At 36.8% G+C, this 20815-nt stretch overlaps 1 protein-coding gene across 4 annotated transcripts in view; it reads right to left on the bottom strand.

Moving 5' to 3' along the window:
* tp73 (tumor protein p73) overlaps nt 1-20815 on the bottom strand; it is a 162789-nt gene that overhangs the window by 106348 nt on the left and 35626 nt on the right. For 3 of the 4 annotated variants that reach the window (XM_039756101.1, XM_039756102.1, XM_039756110.1), the window contains exons 3-4: nt 9033-9128; nt 8066-8204 (exon numbers count right to left, since the gene is read on the bottom strand). In XM_039756101.1, coding sequence (XP_039612035.1) covers nt 8066-8204; nt 9033-9091 — 198 coding nt within the window. In that variant the 5' untranslated portion in view covers nt 9092-9128. The remainder of the gene's footprint in view (nt 1-8065; nt 8205-9032; nt 9129-20815) is intronic. The other variant, XM_039756104.1, reaches the window with a different exon arrangement.

Genomic DNA, 20815 nt, shown 5'->3' with positions numbered 1-20815 from the left:
ATCATAGTGATGATTGTTATTCCTATTATGGCAAATTCAAGGATATAACAAAAAGAATCAGAAAAAAAATCCATTATCCAACCTGCTATATCCTAACTACAGGGTCACGGGGGTCTGCTGGAGCCATTCCAAGCCAAAACAGGGTGCAAGGTAGGAAACAAACCCCTGGGAGGGTGCCAGGACACCGCAGTCAGAAAGAAAATGTTTCTCCTAATTTTCCATCAATATGACATGTACAACATGGATCTGATGTACTTACCACTATTCCACCTGTTGAAACTCAGAAGGAGAAGGAGGTAATGATGAAGAATTTGTCCCTATAGTACAAACAATGAGCCACGGCCATTGACCTTAATAGGTGTTTTCCCACCACAGAAACTTTGATTTCAGGAACCATTGAGTTTCTGTATGATGTAAGCCCTAGGTCACATGTGATCCCTGGCCACGTTTGTATGTGGTATTCCCACCATGCAATAGAAACTGTAACATTTATGTAAATAAGAAGAAGTCAAGAAAGAAGAAGAGTGTTGTGGTGCAAACTACGGTGTGATTAGAGGTCTACGGGGGAGATTATTGCTTCAATGCGGTGCAAGGCATGGCACACCAGGATGGTGGCAATGAAGAGCGAAGTGGTTTAAAGTGTGGCATTCCATTTTCACTGATAACTCTCTTAAAGTCCAAAAGTTCAAGCTACATACGGATTTATAAGATGGTGTCAGAGCTTGTGATCAAACAATCAGAGCAGTTCACGGACCAAGCCCCACCCATGATAGTTAATAGTTGAACACAAAGTACATCTGGAGTAAGAGCTAAAAAAGCACCAGGAACTACCTACCAGCAACTGCAAATGGCCCATGTTCCTGCAGTGAGAATGGTAAGAAATGTCTTGTGGTGGGAAAGTGCCTAATGATTTAGAAAGAGATCTAGGACTTTCCAAAGATGCTGCAGAGCTATTTGAGTACAGATTAAAAGAAAAAAATATATTGCATCAACACACAAATTTCTCATGGCACTGAAACAAGGAAGAAGGCCTTGCAGCATATTTCAGGATAGCTGGATCCTTGGTTTATTGCACTGACTTAAGTGGCCTAGCGCAGAATCTTGGCAGCAATTACAATGCAGAAGAATGGGGACTATTTATAGACTTGTCCACAAAAAAACTAAAACAAGTAGTTCTTCATAACGGTAATAAATATACATCAATACCTGTTGCTTATTTTATGCATTTGAAAGAAGCCTTTCAAAATCTTCTCAAGACAAATAACTACAAAGAGCATTGGTTCATATGTGATGACCTGAAAGTTCTGCATATCTTACTGGGTCAGCAGTCAAGGCATGCATAATTCTAATATTGTCTCTGTGAGTTTGACAGCACAGCCTAAAATTTATATCGCACTTAGAATGAATAGCCAGCTAGAAAAATGTTACAACTTTCCAAAAGCATCATCAGACCTAGCTTGGTAGATACCGATGAAGTGTTGCTTCATATTAAGCATGGTGTAATGAAACTGTTTGTCAAACCCCTATCAAAAAATACAGCCTGTTTTATATATTTATGCTGAACCTCTCCAAGTTTGTCTGATGCTAAATTGAAAGACAGCATTTTTGCCAGACCTGATATTAAAAAACTGATTTCTGATGCACTGTTTGATGATGCAGTAAACAACCTGGAACAAGAGGCTTGTGTATAATTCAAAGGTGTAATTTCTATGTTTTTGGGTAACAATAAAGATCCAATTTATAGGAAGTACCAACAAACATTGGGATGTCAGCATGAAGGCAGACTACTGCTGGATGATTCACAGGGATGCACCAAAGAAAGCGGCCACAGATTGACTAAATATTTTCATGTTAAAGTGATTTAGAACAATATTGTACACATAAATAAATTGTGTAATTTGTTGAATGTTAATTACATTTCTTTTCAGTTGTGCATGTGATGGAAGCAACCTAATTATATTTTTTATCATGTACATGACAGCAAAAAAAGAAAAAGTACACAATTATAATGATTTTTATGAATTTAGCTTAGGAGACCTGTATAATTTTTAGGTTTTCCTACCACTGAGAAGGAAAAATATGGTGATGGCTCATTTAAATGGCAGCAGCTCCCTGCAAACAAAAAAGAACAATATGATCTTTTATTTGTGTATATTACACCCGAAGTGTTAACTAAAAATGAATTCTTACATTTGTATTAATGAACGTTGTTCTGGGTTTTAATAATAATAATAATAATTCATTACATGAGAAAAGCGCTATATAAATGTAATGAATTATTATTACTATTATAAAAAATAAGTAACAGTTTTTAAATGAAATAAAGATGTGTATATTACATTAACATTTTATCCTATTCATAGTAACATAAATAAAAAATGTTTAGGTAACAGGCAGAAACGTATCAAAGATTCCATAAAAGATTTACAATTACCGTATTGCTTTTAAATGTTTACATAACTACTAGCTACATATTTAAAAAATGACATGCATTCAAAAATCATGTTTAAGAATATTATTTAGTAATGGTAAATATTTAAAGTTTACACTGGCATTCTTCCAATTCTCTTAAACTTATTAATCTATTATTGCACAGGATGCCCTAGTTATATATGCATTAGGCACACATCATGCAAATATGAAGAAGAATTCATACTGGGTCAAACTAGAGCTAGTGATTGTAAGTGATAATAATATCTTAAGCATAATAAGGCCTAGGTAATTTACATGTTTAATTTAAAGCATTATTAAACTTTTGGAAACAATGAAAGTTAAAAGTTTAAGCAGTCCATTACAGTAATGCATGAATGCCTTGCTAGTATTTCATTTCCAATGCTCAGTTGGGGACCATACAGTTTATTTCAGTAATATTTGGTTTAGATTGGTTTGTACAATGCTATACTGTATACTGTATTGGTTTGTACAATGCTATATACTGTATACCCTGCTGTTCTTTCTTATATTCTGTAAGTGCTTTGAGCATATTATTATTAAACTGACAGATATTGTTCCTCAGTGATCTGACATTAGATAAACAGTAAAGTTAACAGAAAAAAACAGGAGACACATAAGCATCGACCAAACAACTGGGCCAGCCACAATCAGCACCATGATTGAATTGGATTTGATTAACTGTACTTTCAAGTGTCACATTCTTTTGGAAACAGCGGTTTTTTACCTGTTTTTAGCAACTGTACATGAGTTATAAACACTTTATGCTTTGCAGGTGTACCATGACCTAACAGAACAAGTTAGGAAAGGTATGGATGACATAAAATTCAGCCATGTTTGAGGACTGTGCATGCCCTGTAGACCTCAATTGATTGAGTTTTTACACAGACCACTCTTACTAACACATGCATACATACACACACAATCTTATTCATATACAGTGACAATTTGCAATTGCCAATTAACATAACTCAAATAAATAACAAAATCTTTTGTTACTTATTTCTTTTGTGCATGAGCATATTTGGCCATAGTAATTTTCATGAACTGGTACTTGCAATGCTCGTCAGCTATGAAAAATGTTAGGGAATAACAGAAGTGAAAGGCAAACTTTATTACAATGAGTGACCATTACGGATATCAGGTGAATGTGGCAGTCTGATGGTAAATTGCAAGTCACCAGATTTAACGTCCAAAACCAGAACAATTGTGTAGCATGTCCATGCATAAAAGAAATTCCCATAATGCCAGCTTTACCTCATCATTGTCAGGGAGGGATCAAGACATCTACAAAAAAAAACACTTCCACAAATTAACACATAGGATTCCACATAGTGCTTGAAGTATAAACAAAATAATGCCGGTACCCTGTTTTTCTCTGCTTATTGTTTCTTGATGCGATACTGTTTATAATACAAGTAGCTACATATAACCCCATCTGTTAATTAAACAAGGTTCCATCTTCATTCATACTATTGTAAATATATTGTGGTGATGATTATTTCAGCCAAGCAGTGTTTGTGGCACTGAAAAACCTTATTAGACGGACAGCCTGTTAAAACCACGGCATTTTGTTATTCTTCAGCTATTTAGGAACATATAGCCTAAAATTAGGACTGTCCCTGTCACTGGGACATGTGGCCACCCTAGCAAATTATAGTGGCAGTGAATTAGTCATCACACAGGATACTTTATTTATATCTAGGTAATATTTTGCTTTCCATGCTTTCATTTTACAATTTTATGGTTATGAAGATCATTTAAGTTACAGTGGTGTTCAACTTTAATGACAAATGGACTGTTTTAATTTAGAGATTCTCTTCATAGACTGTGGATTCTTTATTGAGTTTCAAGCAGCTTAATTAATTAACGTTTAATCAAAGACCGAGGGTCTCCTGTAGAATTTTCAGTGGCCCAATCAATTAATAATACTGTAAATAGAAGATTGGGTTGCTTTCATCTATAATTCCCATGTAATTTTGCAGGAATCATAAATAAGCAGTACTAGCAGACTGTGGCCCATCCATTGTATTGTTGTCTCAGCCATGATAGGTACCACCAGCCGCTTCAACAAGGTTGTCCATCCAATTATGAGTTCCTTCACTTTACAGTATGTATGTGTGTGTGTGTATATACTGTGTATATATACTGCTCAAAAAAATTAAAGGAACACTTTTTAATCAGAGTATAGCATCAAGTCAATGAAACTTCTGGGATATTGATTTGGTCAGTTAAGTAGCACAGGGGTTGTTAATCAGTTTCAGCTGCTTTGCTGTTAATGAAATTAACAACAGGTGCACTAGAGGAGCAACAATGAGATGACCCCCAAAACAGGAATGGTTTAACAGGTGGAAGCCACTGACACTTTTCCCGCCTCATCTTTTCTGACTGTTTTTTTCATTAGTTTTGCATTTCGCTATGGTCAGTGTAACTACTGGTAGCATGAGGCGAAACCTGGACCCTACAGAGGTTGCACAGGAAATCCAACTTCTCCAGGATGGCACATCAATGTGTGTCATTTCCAGAAGGTTTGTAGTGTCTCCCAGCACTGTCTCAAGGGCATGGAGGAGATTCCAGGAGACAGGCAGTTAGTCTAGGAGAGCTGGACAGGACCATAGAAGGTCCTTAACCCTTCAGCAGGACTGGTATCTGCTCCTTTGGACAAGGAGGAACAGGATGAGCATTTCCAGAGCTCTACAAAATGACCTCCAGCAGGCCACTGGTGTGAATGACCAAACAATCAGAAACAGACTTCTTGAGGGTGGTCTGAGGGCCCAACGTCCTCTAGTGGGCCCTGTGCTCACAACCCAGCACAGTGGAGCTCGATCGGCATTTACCATAGAATACCAGAATTGTCAGGTCCACCAATGGCACCCTGTGTTTTCACAGATGAGAGCAGGTTCACCCTGAGCACATGTGACAGACGTTGAAGGGTCTGCAGAAGCCATGGAGAATGTTATGCTGTCTGTAACATCATTCAGCATGACCAGTTTGGTGGTGGGTCAGTGATGGTCTGGGGAGGCATATCCATGGAGGGACGCACAGACTTCTACAAGCTAGACAAAGACACCTTGACTGCCATTAGGTATCAGGATGAAATCCTTGGACCCATTGTCAGACCTTACGCTGGTGCAGTAGGTCCTGGTTTCCTCCTAATGCACGACAATGCCCGGCCTCATGTGGCAAGAGTATGCAGGCAGTACCTGGAGGATGAAGGAATTGAAACAATTGAATGGCCTTCCCGATCCCTGACTTAAACCCAATAGAACATCTGTGGGACATTATGTTTCGGTCCATTAGGCCGCCAGGTTGCTCCTCAGACTGTACAACAGCTCAGGGATGCCCTCATACAGATCTGGGAGGAAATGCCACAAGACACCATCCGTCGTCTCATTAGGAGCATGCCCGACGTTGTCAAGCATGCATACAAGCTCGTGGGGGCCACACAAGATACTGAAAAGCATTTTGAGTAGCAGAAATTAAGTTTTTGAAAAAATGGACTAGCCTGCCACATCTTCATTTCACGCTGATTTTAGGGTGTCTACACAATTGAGCCCTCTGTAGGCAGAAAACTTTTATTTCCATTAAAAGACTTGGCATCCTTTTGTTCCTAAGACATTGCCCTGTCGTTATTTGTATAGATATCCAACTTCATATTGAGATCTGATGTATCTAATGTGTTTCTTTAAAGTGTTCCTTTAATTTTTGTGAGCAGTGTATATATATATATATATATATATTTTTCCAGTTGATTCTGGGGTTTTGTCAGGGGTATGTTTTTGGTCTGTTCAATGCTTGCATGGACTGGGTGTTGGGTAAGGTCATGGGGTCCAGCTGTGGGGCGTCTGTTGGCAAAGAAAGATTCACTGATCTTGACTTTGCCAACAATGCTGTGATTTCCAAGGAGTCAATGGAGACTCTGATGGGGGCTCTCGAGAGACTGAGCGAGGAGTCTGAGTATCTGGGCTTGTAAGTGTCCTAGATAAAAACTAAGATCCAGGGCTTTAATGACCTATTAGGCACAGCCATCAGCAGTGTGTCTGTCTGTGAAGAGAATGTTGACCTTGTTGATAGGTTTACTTACCTCAGCAATGACATTCATGTCTCTGGTTACTTGTCCTATGAAGTCAGTAGATGGATTGGGAGAGCACGGGGCATGGGGTCATGAGGTCGCTGGAAAGGAGTATGTGACACTCCCAATATCTATGCAAAAGGATAAAGGTGCAAGTCTTTAGAGCCCTGGTGCTTCCTGTCTTGCTATATGGTTGTGAGACATGGATGCTATCAAGTGACCTGAGACAAAGACTGGACTCCTTTGGTGCTGTTTCTCTTCAGAGAATCCTTGGGTACTGCTGGTTTGACTGTGTTGAGTGAGTGGTTTCTCATGGAGTCCCGAATGAGGCACACTACTTGCATTGTGTGGGAGCGTTAGTTACGGCACTACAGCCATGTGGCGTGATTCCCCAATCCACATTGTTGAGGACCTGAATGACTGGACCAGGTCAAGGGGACGCCCACGTGACACCGGACTGCAACAGATAGAGGGTCATTTCTGGAGGGTGGGACTGGATCACGTGTCTGCCTGGGGGCTGCCAACCAGGGTCACAAGCTGTTTCGTTGTGTGGTGGGTGCAGCAACTCACTGTGCCAGTGCATGCTTCCCAACCTGACCTGACCTGTACTCATATATACATGATACACTCCAAACATAATTTAAATAGGGGAAACAAGATTTTATAAAATAATAGTACTCCTATATGTAATAAATAATGAATGCTGCCAATTCCATAAAAAGATATTAAAAAATGCAACTGATAATCAATAGTGTACAATTTCAATAACACAAACAGGCATTATTAGTCTGCTACGTGAGTGGCAAAAGCTGCCAGAAATTTCCTGCATAGGCCAATAAGGAAGCTCTTCTCTAATGATTTGATTACAGCTACAGCTGGGAGCCCAACAGTCTCATGTTGCAGGCTTGGCTTGGTCTGTAATTAACAGCAATCCTTTTCTGTTTAATCCTAAGGCTAGCCACCCTCTCAGGTGCACAGTAACAAATGCTCAGCAGTTGGGAGGGAAATTGCCCTTGAACAGGAGGGAAAAAGAGTGGGAATATTGAGGTCTTAAGGAAAATAAAATATTCCTTAAATCCAACCCTTTGCCAAAATTACACATACAAAGAAACTGAAAAACAAGGCACTTTACAGTTATATTTAAACAGAATTCTTAGGTAACATTCTGGGTAAAAGGCAAAGGAAGATCCCAAGCAACCTCTTATAATTAAATCAGCCTCAAGGGGAAAATGTGTAAGACAGTTACAGTTGAAAAAGGAAATATAATATAATTCTTTCTAAAACTTATTTGGACTATTACTCTCTGTGAATGGGAAATCATATCTAGAAACTTTCTCTGACAAGGGTGTGATGGGAAGATCAGGTGAGAAAGAGTACCAGTAATCTTCATTCTGTGTTTACTAGCAATGTTACAACAAATAGGTCCAACAGAACTAAAGCCTAGCAAGGAAAACAAGAAATTAAGGATAGAGTTATAATTTAAAGTATGATCTGATCTGGAACTTTTAAAATTCGTCAGATAGATGAAACACCAACTCTTACCATAATAGTCTCATTCATGCCCCTCATCCGATAGACATCCATACACACCTCCGCTCGGCTAGACGGCAAACTGGTAGAAGCTTCATCATTTCCAGAGTGGCCATTTGGTGGAAGAACAAAGTAAGTGCTGTCTGATTCTCTATGAAAAGAAACAAGTGGTTATCTCATTTTTGTAATATAGATATTACAGTTACAGTGAGCTGCATTAACACAATTTAATTGTTTAGTTCAGTAAATTGACTAATTGTTCTGCAAGCAATAACAAATATTTTGTTAAAATGTTAAAAGGAATTCAGAAGTGTAAATTATTCAGAGTAGCACCTTCAAATATATATATGTGAAACTATTCTCCAGTTTCTTATAATAATTGCCTGATTAAATACTATTTAAACATGTAAGCTCCACTTCACTAGTCCAGAATAACATATTAAAATAGAACAATTCAAATTAAAAAGGCATCTTGCTTTTAAAACATATATGAACGCTGAAGCAGAAATTAAATTATAAAGTTGAGAATTTCCTCTTTAATCAGGGTATTACAGTAGCATAGTGGTTAACACAGAAGCCCAGCTGTAGTCTGCGTAGAGTCTAAATATTCTTCCTTGTCTACACTGGTTTACCTTCCTGTATGCACACAGCCCCAAAAACTTGCACGTTAGGTTAACTAGCAAGTTTTAATTGGCCCTGAGTGAGTGTGGATATGTGTTTGTGAAAGGGCCTTGTATTGTTTCTGTATTACATCTAATGGTGCTGGGATAGGCTCTAGCATCCTTACTAAGTGAATTTAAGAATTATTTTACTTTTTAATGACTGGGACACAGAGTCTTCTTTAAATTAGATATTTAGCTCCAGGAAAGAAAGCTTGAACGAAGTTAATAAGTAGAGTTGACACAGTTCACAATAAAAAAAAACTTTAATATTTTTTCAAATTGTTTCAGTATCAAAAAGAGAATAACAACAAACTCACAGGGTGTTCCAGAGGTGCTCAAATGTGCTGCCTTCATCGGCAGGAGAAGACTGCGACATCTTGATTTCTGGGTAATTTGCTGAGAGACAGATTATTCTGCAAAATGGTGAAAAAAAGTAATCAATGATGTGTTTAGTATTAACTTTTCCTTGAAATGATCACAACATGGTTTACTATACACTTAAAGGAAAAGAATAGTTATTATTTTTGCTGTGATACGGAAATACTGTTTTTTGATCTTCCAAAAAAGATAAAAGTTCCTTTCCCACTAATACTTCAAACTTGTGGAGAAACCCCACAGAGCAAGAGCAGATTTTGAACAATTAAAACATTTCAAGTTGATTAGCAAATGCTAATAACAATTTCACTGTACTCTGTACATGTGACAATAATCACCCTATGGATGTAGATGGTAACTTCCCAAGGGCAACTGGGGTGAAAGGATGTACTTTTTTTTTAATAAACATATGGTGACATCACTGTTACAGCAGTATAAAAGTATTGATTTGAACTCTAGGTCTAGTTTATTATTTGTAAATACCCAGTACTTGAACATTTTTCTATGCTTAACATATTTGCCAATGATATGACAAAAGACTGCAGGAATAGGTGGCTTCTTTGCTGATCAGTGGAATAGACAGCAGAGTCCTAAACATGATTTTATTGAATCTTTCTATTTTTGCGCAGAGCAGAGTTTGCGGAGCAGAAATTACAAAATTATGCACTTCATGTATAAGGCAATGTCCCACATGACAGAAACATGCTTCTTTGGGGCATATTAAAATATTTAACAAAATGCAATTGTCACAGAACTTTGTGGTTGTTCAGTTTTCTAAATCATTTTTGACAGTATAATTTCTCAAATTAAAACATCATTTGTTAATACAAGGCGGATAACTGTTCAAGATTAACCTGTAAAGTGAAGAAGAGTTTGGTCCTTAATTATAATAAAAGTATACAGATGGGATATTCTCATACAGACAAAGAAAACAAAATGTTTTGCAGATAAGTGGAAGCACTGCTGCCTTTCAGTAAGGAGATCAGGGTTCACATCATGAGTACTTCCTCTTTGGAGTTTTACTGTTCTTCCTGTGTCTACATAGGTTTCCTCCACATAATCCAGCTTCCTCCCACAGTTTAAAGACATGCAGGTTAGGTGGACTGGCAATTGGCCCTGGTTGTGTGTGTGTTCAGCTTGTGATAAACTAATACTTCTTTCCAGGGATTATTCCCTGTGCCCTATGTTTGCTGGAATACGCTCTGGTCCCCTGCCACCCTGCTGAGAATTAAGCAGACTTAAATGTTATCTAAGTATTTTTGTTTCATACATTTTGCATTTAGATGCAAGTACATGCTTTATTTGCAATTGCTGTGTAGTTGACAATGAGTTTATTAAGTGGAAGTGTGCTTTTAAAGACTAAAACCAATCGAATTAGATATTTATAAACATTTACATATGACATTTTTCTTAAAATACACTTGATTAGTAAGTAATATATTAGTCACTAGAGAGCACTGTGGCACAGTGGTTAGCACTACTGGGGCAGTGGTTCCTGTAAGCTATTCTTACCCTGGACTTCTCAGTATCTAGGAAATATTTTCATGTGTTCTCTAAGTAGGTCTTCCTGAAAATATTCCAGTTGCCCACCCCCATTGTAACCTCATGCAGTTTAGATTATAAATCCCTTCTAAATTGCCCCCAATGAATGAATTTGCCTTTGACTTTAGGATGACTTTAACCTAATCCAGATTTAATTCATGCAATCAACCCAATGCTAATGGTAATATCTCTGGCTGTTGTGAGCCTCAATTGGATTATGTTGGCTAGAAAACAAAAGGATGCCTATCACTGGCCATAATGCATAACAAAGAACACATCATATACATCTAATAGCAGAACACAAATAGAAAGGAACTGTCTCTGGCTGAATTTAGGAAACAAATTAGCCCAAATACATTTAAAGAAAAGTTTTACTCTGTGATCCATCCAGTCATAAAAAATTAATGATATTAGAAATAACATAGTATATCTCCCCAACACTAAGGATCCTCCTAAACCCCAGCATTCCGTTATAAACAAATCAAACTCTTTCACTAGGATAGATTTACCTGATTTACAAAAAATAATATCTCAATTAAAACCCTTCACCTGCGTCCTTGACCCAATACCAACAAATTATTTCAAAGAAGTATCAAGCGTGCTAATTGATAATATTCTTGACATAGTAAATTCATCATTAGATACGGGGGTCTTCCCAGACTGTCTTAAGACTGCTGTAGTTAAAACCCTATTTAAGAAACATAATCTCGACCCCTCGTATCTTGAAAATTTTAGACCCATCTCTAACCTGCCTTTCTTAAGTAAAATTCTGGAGAAGGCAGTCATTATGCAGTTAAATGACCACCTCAATAAACATGCTACTCTTGATAAATTTCAGTCAGGTTTTAGAACAAATCACAGTACAGAAACTGCACTCGTTAAAGTAGTAAATGATTTGCGGGTGAATGCAGACAGAAGCCATTTATCTGTTCTCATCCTCTTAGATCTGAGTGCCGCATTTGACACCATTGATCATAATATTCTTAGAAATCGCTTTAGTCAATGGATGGGCCTCTCTGACAGTGTCTTAAATTGGTTTGAATCCTACCTGGCAGGGAGAAAATTCTTTGTTAGTTGTGGTAATTAAAACTCAATCAGCTCTATCCTGGGTCCCCTGTTATTCTCAATCTACATGCTTCTGTTAGGTCAAATTATCTCAGTGCACAATGTGAGCTACCACAGCTATGCTGATGTCACACAGCTATATTTATCAATAGCACCTGATGACCCCGATTCTCTTGATTCACTAACACAATGTCTGACTTGTATCTCAGAATGGATGAATAGTAACTTTTTTAAGTTAAATAAAGAGAAAACTGAAATCTTAGTGATTGGCAATAATGGATATAATGAGGCTATTAGAAATAAACTGGATACATTAGGATTAAAAGTCAAGACGGAGGTAAAAAGCTTAGGGGTAATTGTTGACTGTAATCTGAATTTTAAATCGCATATTAATCAGATCACTAGGACAGCATTTTTTCACTTAAGAAACATAGCTAAAGTTAGACCTCTTATATCACTGAAAGATGCTGAGAAATTAGTTCACGCGTTTGTTTTCAGTCGACTAGATTAATGTAACACACTCCTCTTAGGACTACCCAAAAAAGACATAAATTGTTTGCAACTAGTGCAGAATGCAGCTGCTAGAATGCTAACTAGGAAAAGAAAATCCAAGCACATTTCTCCAGTTTTGATGTCGCTACACTGGTTACCTGAGTCATTCATGATTGACTTTAAAATTCTGCTTATGGTTTATAAAGCCTTAAATAATCTCGCCCCATCTTATATATCGGAATGTCTGACACCTTATATTCCAAATCGTAACCTCAGATCCTCAAATGAGTATCTCCTTAGAATTCCAAGAACAAAACTTAAAAGTGGTGAGGCGGCCTTCTGCTGTTATGCACCTAAAATCTGGAATAGCCTGCCAATAGGAATTCACCGGGCTGATACGGTGGAGCACTTTAAAAAACTGCTGAAAATACATTATTTTAACATGGCTTTCTCATAATTTCACTGTAAATAACATCCTGATACTCTATATCGCCAACTCATTATAATAACTATTCATGGTGGCCTGTACTAACCCCTACTCTCTCTTCTGTCTTTTCTGGTATCCTTTTGGTGGTGGCGCAACCACCACCATCTACTCAAAGCACCGTGATGTTCCAACAATGATGGAAAGATTAAAAGCCAGAAGTCTGTATGACCATCAACATCAAGTGACTCCGTGAGAACCCTAACTACAAAGGGGACTATTTCATTTATGTTAGGTAGAATGCCCCGAGAGGAATGGGCGGTCCCGTGGCCTGGAACCCCTGCAGATTTTATTTTTTTTTCTCCAGCTGTCTGGAGTTTTTTTTCAGTTTTTCTGTCCACCCTGGCCATTGGACCTTACTCCTTTTCTATGTTAACTAATGTTCTCTTATTTTAATTTCTTATTTTGTCTTTTATTTTTCTTTTCTTCAGTATGTAAAGCACTTTGAGCTACTTTTTGTATAAAAATGTGCTATATAAATAAATGTTGTTGTTGTTGTTGTCATTTTCTGAATCTGCTTATTCCAAGTCAGACCTGTAAGTAGCTTATGGCAAGAACTAGCCTTGCAGAAAAAGTTTTTTATGTTTCTGATATTAGAAGTCTAAATTAAGGGTTTTGCCAGATATTTCTCAGATTAGCCCTTGTGACTGATAAGGCCAAGTCTTCTTAAGCTAGTGTTTCCCATACTTGGTACTGGGGACCCCCGTGGCTGCAGGTTTTTGTTCCAACCGGGTTCCTAATCAGTGACAACACCTGATAACATTCATCTGATTTAATTAGCTGGTATTTTTTTTTCTTTTATTCGACATTCAGAAAAGCATAGCAGCATGATTTTTACATTTATAAGACATTTAGAAACATTTCAGCTTTTGCTATAGATTTAAATGCTTAACTCTCTTTTGTGCAGTTTTCCCCCTTCGTTGTATCTTAATAATGACAATTTAAAACGTGCAGATGAGACACCCAGGCAAACAACAGTGAATAATCAAAGGCTGCAACTACTTTACAGTCAGACCCACTAATTAGCAAATAATGGATTAATTAAACAATTACAAGACCTAGAAAAGTAGAATTAAAATCAAGATGAAAATACTTTTAAAAGGAAAAAAAATACATTATTCCTATATAACTGCTTGGCACATTTTAATATTTTATTTTTTAGCAAACTTAATTTTCTAATTTCTATATTGTTCCCTAAACACAGAACTTGGGAAATATCAGTTCACTTAATTAGCCCAGGAGTTCAATTAAAAACAGAAGCTGATTGGAACAAAAACCTGCAGCCAAGGGGGTCCCCAGGACCGAGTTTGGGAAACACTGTCTTAAGCCATTGTATCCTTCAAAAGAGACAATGTAGCTCAAAAAAGATGATTTAAAATAAATGCAAGATAACTTTTATTTGCAGTTTTAAAGCAATCCCTATTGGACTGAGCTTTCTTTATACTGGTCAAAATCATGAAACTCTCTAATGTGAATCACTGGATTTCACATTGATGCCCTCCACTACTTTTACTATACATTATGTAATGCATGAAACTGAATTTGGTAATGGCCTCAAATATCCAATTTCAATTCTTGGACTCTCTTTATCTTTCAAGCCTACAAGCCCACTAGAGGGCTCCAAACACATTATAATTTTGAAAGTCGCATCTCACAGCTGAAATCATTCAGCTGTGCTTACTTGGGCAAGCCCAAACCTGCATACACCACAGAGAGTTAAGATATGTCATCTAGTCCACCCCTTTCTTTTCCCTATGCCATGCAGCATCAGGAAAAATCCATTCTCTGGAGACTTTAAGAGCAAAGCTTTCAATTATTGTGTAGTAGAAAATGCTCTGGCAACAAAAAAAAAAAAAATTCCACATTCTGCCAGTTAACAGAAATCACAATTTTCACTCCTTTATTGTTGAAATTTTGGTCTTATTTTAGCTAACTAATATTTATTCTTGATGTAAAATTGCAGTGCTTGATTAACCATTCACAATGAAACTGATTCATACCTGCCTGCCTGGTTATTTAGAAACTTTGAAAAGGGATGGCAGCTACATTATAAACTCTTAAAACCAGCCTATCTGAAGTCAAATGGTTCAGTAAAATACGACTTGTTATCTCCAATAAATATTATTTAATTAAGGATAACAGAATAAAATGAGTTATTTCTAATAGTGGCATTCTTAGAATTTATTAGTAATCAAAGAAGGGATAATACTGAAGAAGGGCCAAGAATTTTGGAGCTTTTGGCAGCACACTAGTCAGAACTGTTACTTATATGTTACATAATATGGCTTTAAAATAATACACCTGAATACCATCCCAGTCATCATCTGAGTAAAATTTGCATGTATTTCCCATGTGAGTTTTTTGAGGATAATGTACATGTAAGTGATTTTCCTCCCAAACCACAAAATGTGTGAATACTTTAATGAACCCCAAGCTATTGGGATAGGTTCTGATTTCCTTAGATAGTACAATTAGATTAGGTAGATTAAGAAAATGGATGGATGGATGAACAGACCTTCTAACGTTTGCTCTTTTTCAATTCAACTTTAGAAGAATCACTTCCTTCAGACAGAGAAGTACATCTGGGGCCTCATGTATAACGGAGTGTGTAGAACTCACAATATAACATGGTGTAAGCACAAAAGCGGAAATGTTTGTACGCACAAAAAAATCCAGATGCATAAATTTGTGCGAATGCCAACTTCCATGTTCTTTCGCTATATAAATCCCGGTCAGCGTGAAAAGTAATGCGCATACACGTGCCTGCTGTCCCGCCCCAACTCCTCCCAGAATTATGCCTCTTTGAATATGCAAATCAATATAAATAGCCCTTAAGTTCAGCCTTCTGTGAAAAGATAATGGCAAAAGACATGTCAACTTTAATCAAGAAATTTCCACTTTAATCATGTAGTTTATTTTTTCATTAAAATAGAACATCATAAACTTCATCTTAAAATCGTTTAATTTACTAGTTTCTCAAATCCCATCATAACTAAAGTAGCACGTTAAATGCTTTGTTTTGTATTTGATCTTCTATGTGCTCTATGTGTGTGAATGACTACGTGCTTCCGGGCTTTCTCTTCCTCTGACAGGACACAAAATCCATTAAATTTGTAATATTACAGCTCTCTGAATAATTATAATACTGAAATGTATACGTTATATCATTTTCATGATGATAGGAGTTAAAGCATGTTATTAAACATGGGAGCACAGTGGCGCAGTGATTGTTCGTGTCTCACGCAAGATGCTTGCTGCGCCATGCACGGCCTTCTATGAAATACTTCATTGTAGCAGTAGTGTCTCTTTCAAACGTACTAACCCCCAATTCCTGTCCTTACAATTATTTCTCCAAATACCCAATCACCACACAATCAGCCATGTAATAGACGTTAAGCCATCTGTAAGCTTAGAACGCCAATACTTCAAAACTTTTAAGGAACACTGAAATATTTTCATAGTACATGTTTAATTATTCTATCCATCTATCCCTCCAGTGTCGCGCCAGCACCAGCAAAAATACAGTGCAAGGCAGGATCAATCCGTGAATGGAGCGCCAGCTCCTCGCTAGCGCTGCACCGTGTCCTCACATGTTTAATTATTAACAATATAGATTATTTAAATGAAGTTAAAGTTTTATCTGTATAATAAACATATTTTGCTGCATTTCACCTTAAAAATGATATCATCATCACTTGTAAATATGCGCTTTATAAAGTGGCTCTGGTTGTGCAATATTATAACTGTAGTGCAAGTTTACAGTGAGGTGATTGTACTAATAAGTACAAACAGTTCTACAAGGAGCACTTGATGGACTGATTGAGTGCGTTTATAGTTCTTGGGATGAAACTGTTTCTGAACCGTGAGGTCCGTACAGGAAAAGCTTTAAAGCGTTTGCCATATGAGAGCAGTTCAACAGGCAGCATGGCTAAGGCAGCGTGTGCTTGATGCTGTATCCCGATAATTCTCTTTCCGATCAGCTGCTGTAGAGCTGTGATTCCCCACTCAGATACAGTGATATAAATACTCCGAGTGGTGCAGTGAGAGTAATATGGAAAAAGATGATCCACTTTGGCAACCCCTAACAGGAGCAGCTGAAAGAAGAAAAAGAAGGTGCAGTGAGAGTAACAACACTAAAGCAGCTATGGTATTTGGAATACTTTGGTTATTCCCTGAAACATTATATTGTTACAGGTTAATTACAAATAAGATGCCTTAAACTAATAAAAAATATGCATTTAGTTTCAGTGTATATGATAAAGCAGAGTCAGGGATGTGGATCTAAAAAAGAAAGAGTAACCACACAGGAACAGTAGCACTGCTTTGACGCTGGGTGCCGCCAGTTTGCAAAACCAAGCGAAGAACTTGCATATGCCAGGGTTGGAGCTACTGTGAAAATGTATTTTGTATTTTTGTAAAAATGTATTTTTCCACGATTTGAGCATGGAAACGTTCGTACGCAACATTTTTGTGCATACGCACCGTTTATACATGAGGCCCCCGGACTGTAAGACTTAACTTGTATTCAACCAAGTTGATACTGACTCAGCTGCTGGGTTTATTACATCACATGGATATTATATTAACCTTTACTTGTGTAGGTTCTTCCCAGTACTTATTTTGCTATATCAGTTAAATATAATTTATGTAAATTATCTTGTACTAAAATTCGGGAAGCACAGTGGTTAGGGATGCCACCTCATGTATTAAGTGTTCAATTCCTACATCTTGACAGGGAGTTTACATATCCTTCCTGTGCATACTCTTGTTTTAGCTCCACATCCCCTAAGAAACATGTGTTAGGTTAATTTGCAATTCTCAGATGTATATGAGGGCTATGATGGACTGTTGCCCTGTCCAGGATTAGTCCCACCCCTGAGCCCAGGACAGTTAGTACAAAGCAGGCTTAAGAACATTTTGTTATGTATTGTGTTTTCCATTTATACTTCATTACAATATATTTTCAAACATTGCGATATTGTCATTCAATAAAGACAGTTTAAGATTTTACATATCCTTTTTTATTCTTTCAGATCACACAATTTAATAAAAATTCACATTCAGTGATATACTTCCTAAATGAGGCTGGGAAAATAATGAAGAACAAGACTGAGCACAGAGCAGTATGCTCATCCTTCCAATTTTATTTAATAATAACCAATAGGTTATACATCAATAAATCAAAAGATAGAGGTGTAAGATCTGCATTGTGTTATTTCCTTATGGCTGACCACAAGCCATCCATTAAACAAGTAAGAGCATAGCTGTTTCAAACATGTCAAATACCCTCCTTGTTTAAAATTAAAACCATAATTGATTTAGAATAGTTCTGTGAGAAAGGCACAACATAGCTATACTACAGACTTAAAGAGAAACACTTGTAATATTACCAAGACCTTACAATGAAAGGATAGAAAAGATGAAACACTCAACCAATCAACAAAGACAAATAACTTAAAAACCCTAATCACTTCTGCCTCAGAACCAGTTCCCAAAAGGCAAAGCATTTATCACTTTTGGGCTTACTAGTGCTATAAAGGACCACAATCCCTTTGTAAACTTGTGTAGAAGATCTAGGTTAAGGGACCTCCCAGAGAGACAGTAAACTGCATCTTTTATGAACATGTGCCTCTATGAAACTTTGCAAAAACTACATTTTTTAGTTTATGTTTTTTGGCATTAGAAATTAATTAACTATTTTTGAATATAACAGAGTGATCATTTCACTAAATCTGCTTTCAATTTTATGCTTTACAAAGAAATTAAACAATTGGCCTGTGAAAAAATCAATGTTTAATGAGAAGGAAGCAAGGTAATTATCAAAAACACAAAACTACAACTAAGATGAAAACTATTAAAAAAACATAAACTGAAATAAGATATTGATAAAGCCTAGACATAAAACTAAAACTATAAAACTATAAAATACCTGAAGAGAATAACTGAAATCAAAAAGGCCTGATAAACTCCAAAAAATATTTTTAATTTTTGTCATAACCAGACTTAACGCATTGGCTAACCTGGCCTGCTGCAGTTCCAAAATTAATCTAAATATATGAAAATATATTTAAACTTTGCTTTTCAAAGAAACATTCCTGTTGCTAGACTTGACGTTTGAGTTGTCTTTAATCATTTTATCATTATCCCTGAAATAACTCTTTACATTGCTATCCAAACTCACACATAGTTTTCCCCAGAGTTAATGTGACTCCAGTGAACAGCAGCTAATGATGGAGAGTGGCTGCTGAAACAGTGTTTGCCCTAACAGGGCAAGCTAAATATGGGAGGTCAGAACAGAAAGGATGTGAAGAGGAGAATGATTTATTGTGTGATAATAGTTAATTCTTCATAAATTGACTGTGACCTCATGATACTTTCTAGGTGTAGTGCTAGTGAAACATATGAAGGTGATGATTTTGTTCAAGTGATAAATTATGATGCCACTTCTGAATGTGCATTGTGTAACAAGAGTTACACAACTTTCAGAGTGCCCGATCACTGGGTCTCCTGTTACCAAAGGAGATACAGTATATCTGATACAGATGATCTCTTCCAAAATCCAAGTTACAAGTGAATGTGCAGTCTGATGCCAGTCGTTATAAGGTGCTGCCTTTCTTTGCACTTCTTGTAGGCCATGGCATAATTCAAAAACTATTTCTTCTAAGTTTATTTACCAGGTGTCTGTATTTTGATGACAACAACTTACATGTCACATCTCACAGGAATAATTGATTATATTATAAATAATGATATTTATTTACAGCAATCTGAGGTACTAAAGCAGAACTTCATCTCTCTATGCACCAAAGCTAAAACAAAATGTCGGAATTTAATTGTATCTGGTCCCTTACCAAGATTATATAGAGGGGATGTAATTTATAGCAGATTGCATTCCCTTTACTGCTGGCTAGAAACCTGGTGTGCAAATAAAAGCATAGCGTTTGTGAACAATTGGGATGATTTTTGGGAAAGGCTTGGATTTTTCAGAATAGATGGTCTTCATCCTAACTGGAGGGGATCTTATGTATTATCCCAAAATATGGCAGCAAAACTGCCTGGTTGACTGATTAAAGCACCATCCAGACCGCAGTCATGTGATCTTAAATCACAGGCTGTTGTTTATCCCACCTGTTATTTTCCTGAAGCTGTTACCCAAAATCCCTGTCGTGGGGCATCCAGTAAATTTAGTCATGATACAAACCCTAAATTAATTGATAACCAAAAAATAAGGTGTATAATTAGACCAAGGGATAAAACCAGACCCTCCACCAGGGGCATCTGTAATAGAAATTTAATTCAAATTAAAACAAAAATATATCACCAGTTCAGAAAGAACCATGCAGTTTTAAAAGCTGTTTATTGAACATTCGCTCTCTTGCCACTAAAGCTGTTTTGGTAAATGATATATATTAAGTACAAAATCTGATCTGTGTCTTCTTACTGAAACCTGGCTTAGTAAATGTGACACTGTCCCCTAGCTGAGGCGTCACCAGATGGATACTCGTTCCTTCATAAGTCTAGAGATTCTGGTCGAGGAGGAGGCCTTGGAATAATTCATTGTAACAAAATGCAAATCACTCCTAAAAATTTAGGCAACTTTACATCCTTTGAGGCATTCATTTTAAATATTAAAACAGATTCCAACACAATTATAGTGCTAGTCTACAGACCACCAGGGCCATATTCATTGTTCATGACTGAATTTAGCAACCTTCTGTCTGATTTGGCTATAAATTATGATCACGTAGTTCTGATGGGGATTTTAATGTACACATTGATGTGGAAACTGACACTTTTAGCAAATGTTTTACTTATTTGTTAAATTCAGTAGGATTTTGTCAGATTGTCAAAGGTCCAACTCATAATCATAACCACACATTAGATTTAATTATAACTTACAAAGTTGAAATTCAAAATTTAAATATTACTCCATTAAATGTAGTTATTTCCATCACTTCTTAATTACATTTGATTTAGTTCTGCCCATGCCAACGCACTCACAGATTAAAACAAAGACAGTGCGACATCTAGATTGTAATTCTGCTTCAAAATTTATAGATACCTTGAGTAAGTCGAGTGTAATTGTGGAAAACCATTTAGATCAGTTAACATCAAATGTAAACGTGGAAAACAATTTAGATC

This window comes from Polypterus senegalus, chromosome 6, assembly GCF_016835505.1.
Source record: "Polypterus senegalus isolate Bchr_013 chromosome 6, ASM1683550v1, whole genome shotgun sequence".
Taxonomy (NCBI): domain Eukaryota; kingdom Metazoa; phylum Chordata; class Cladistia; order Polypteriformes; family Polypteridae; genus Polypterus; species Polypterus senegalus.
The sequence above is the reverse complement of the archived record's forward strand: the minus strand, read 5'-3'. Positions and strand labels throughout refer to the sequence as shown.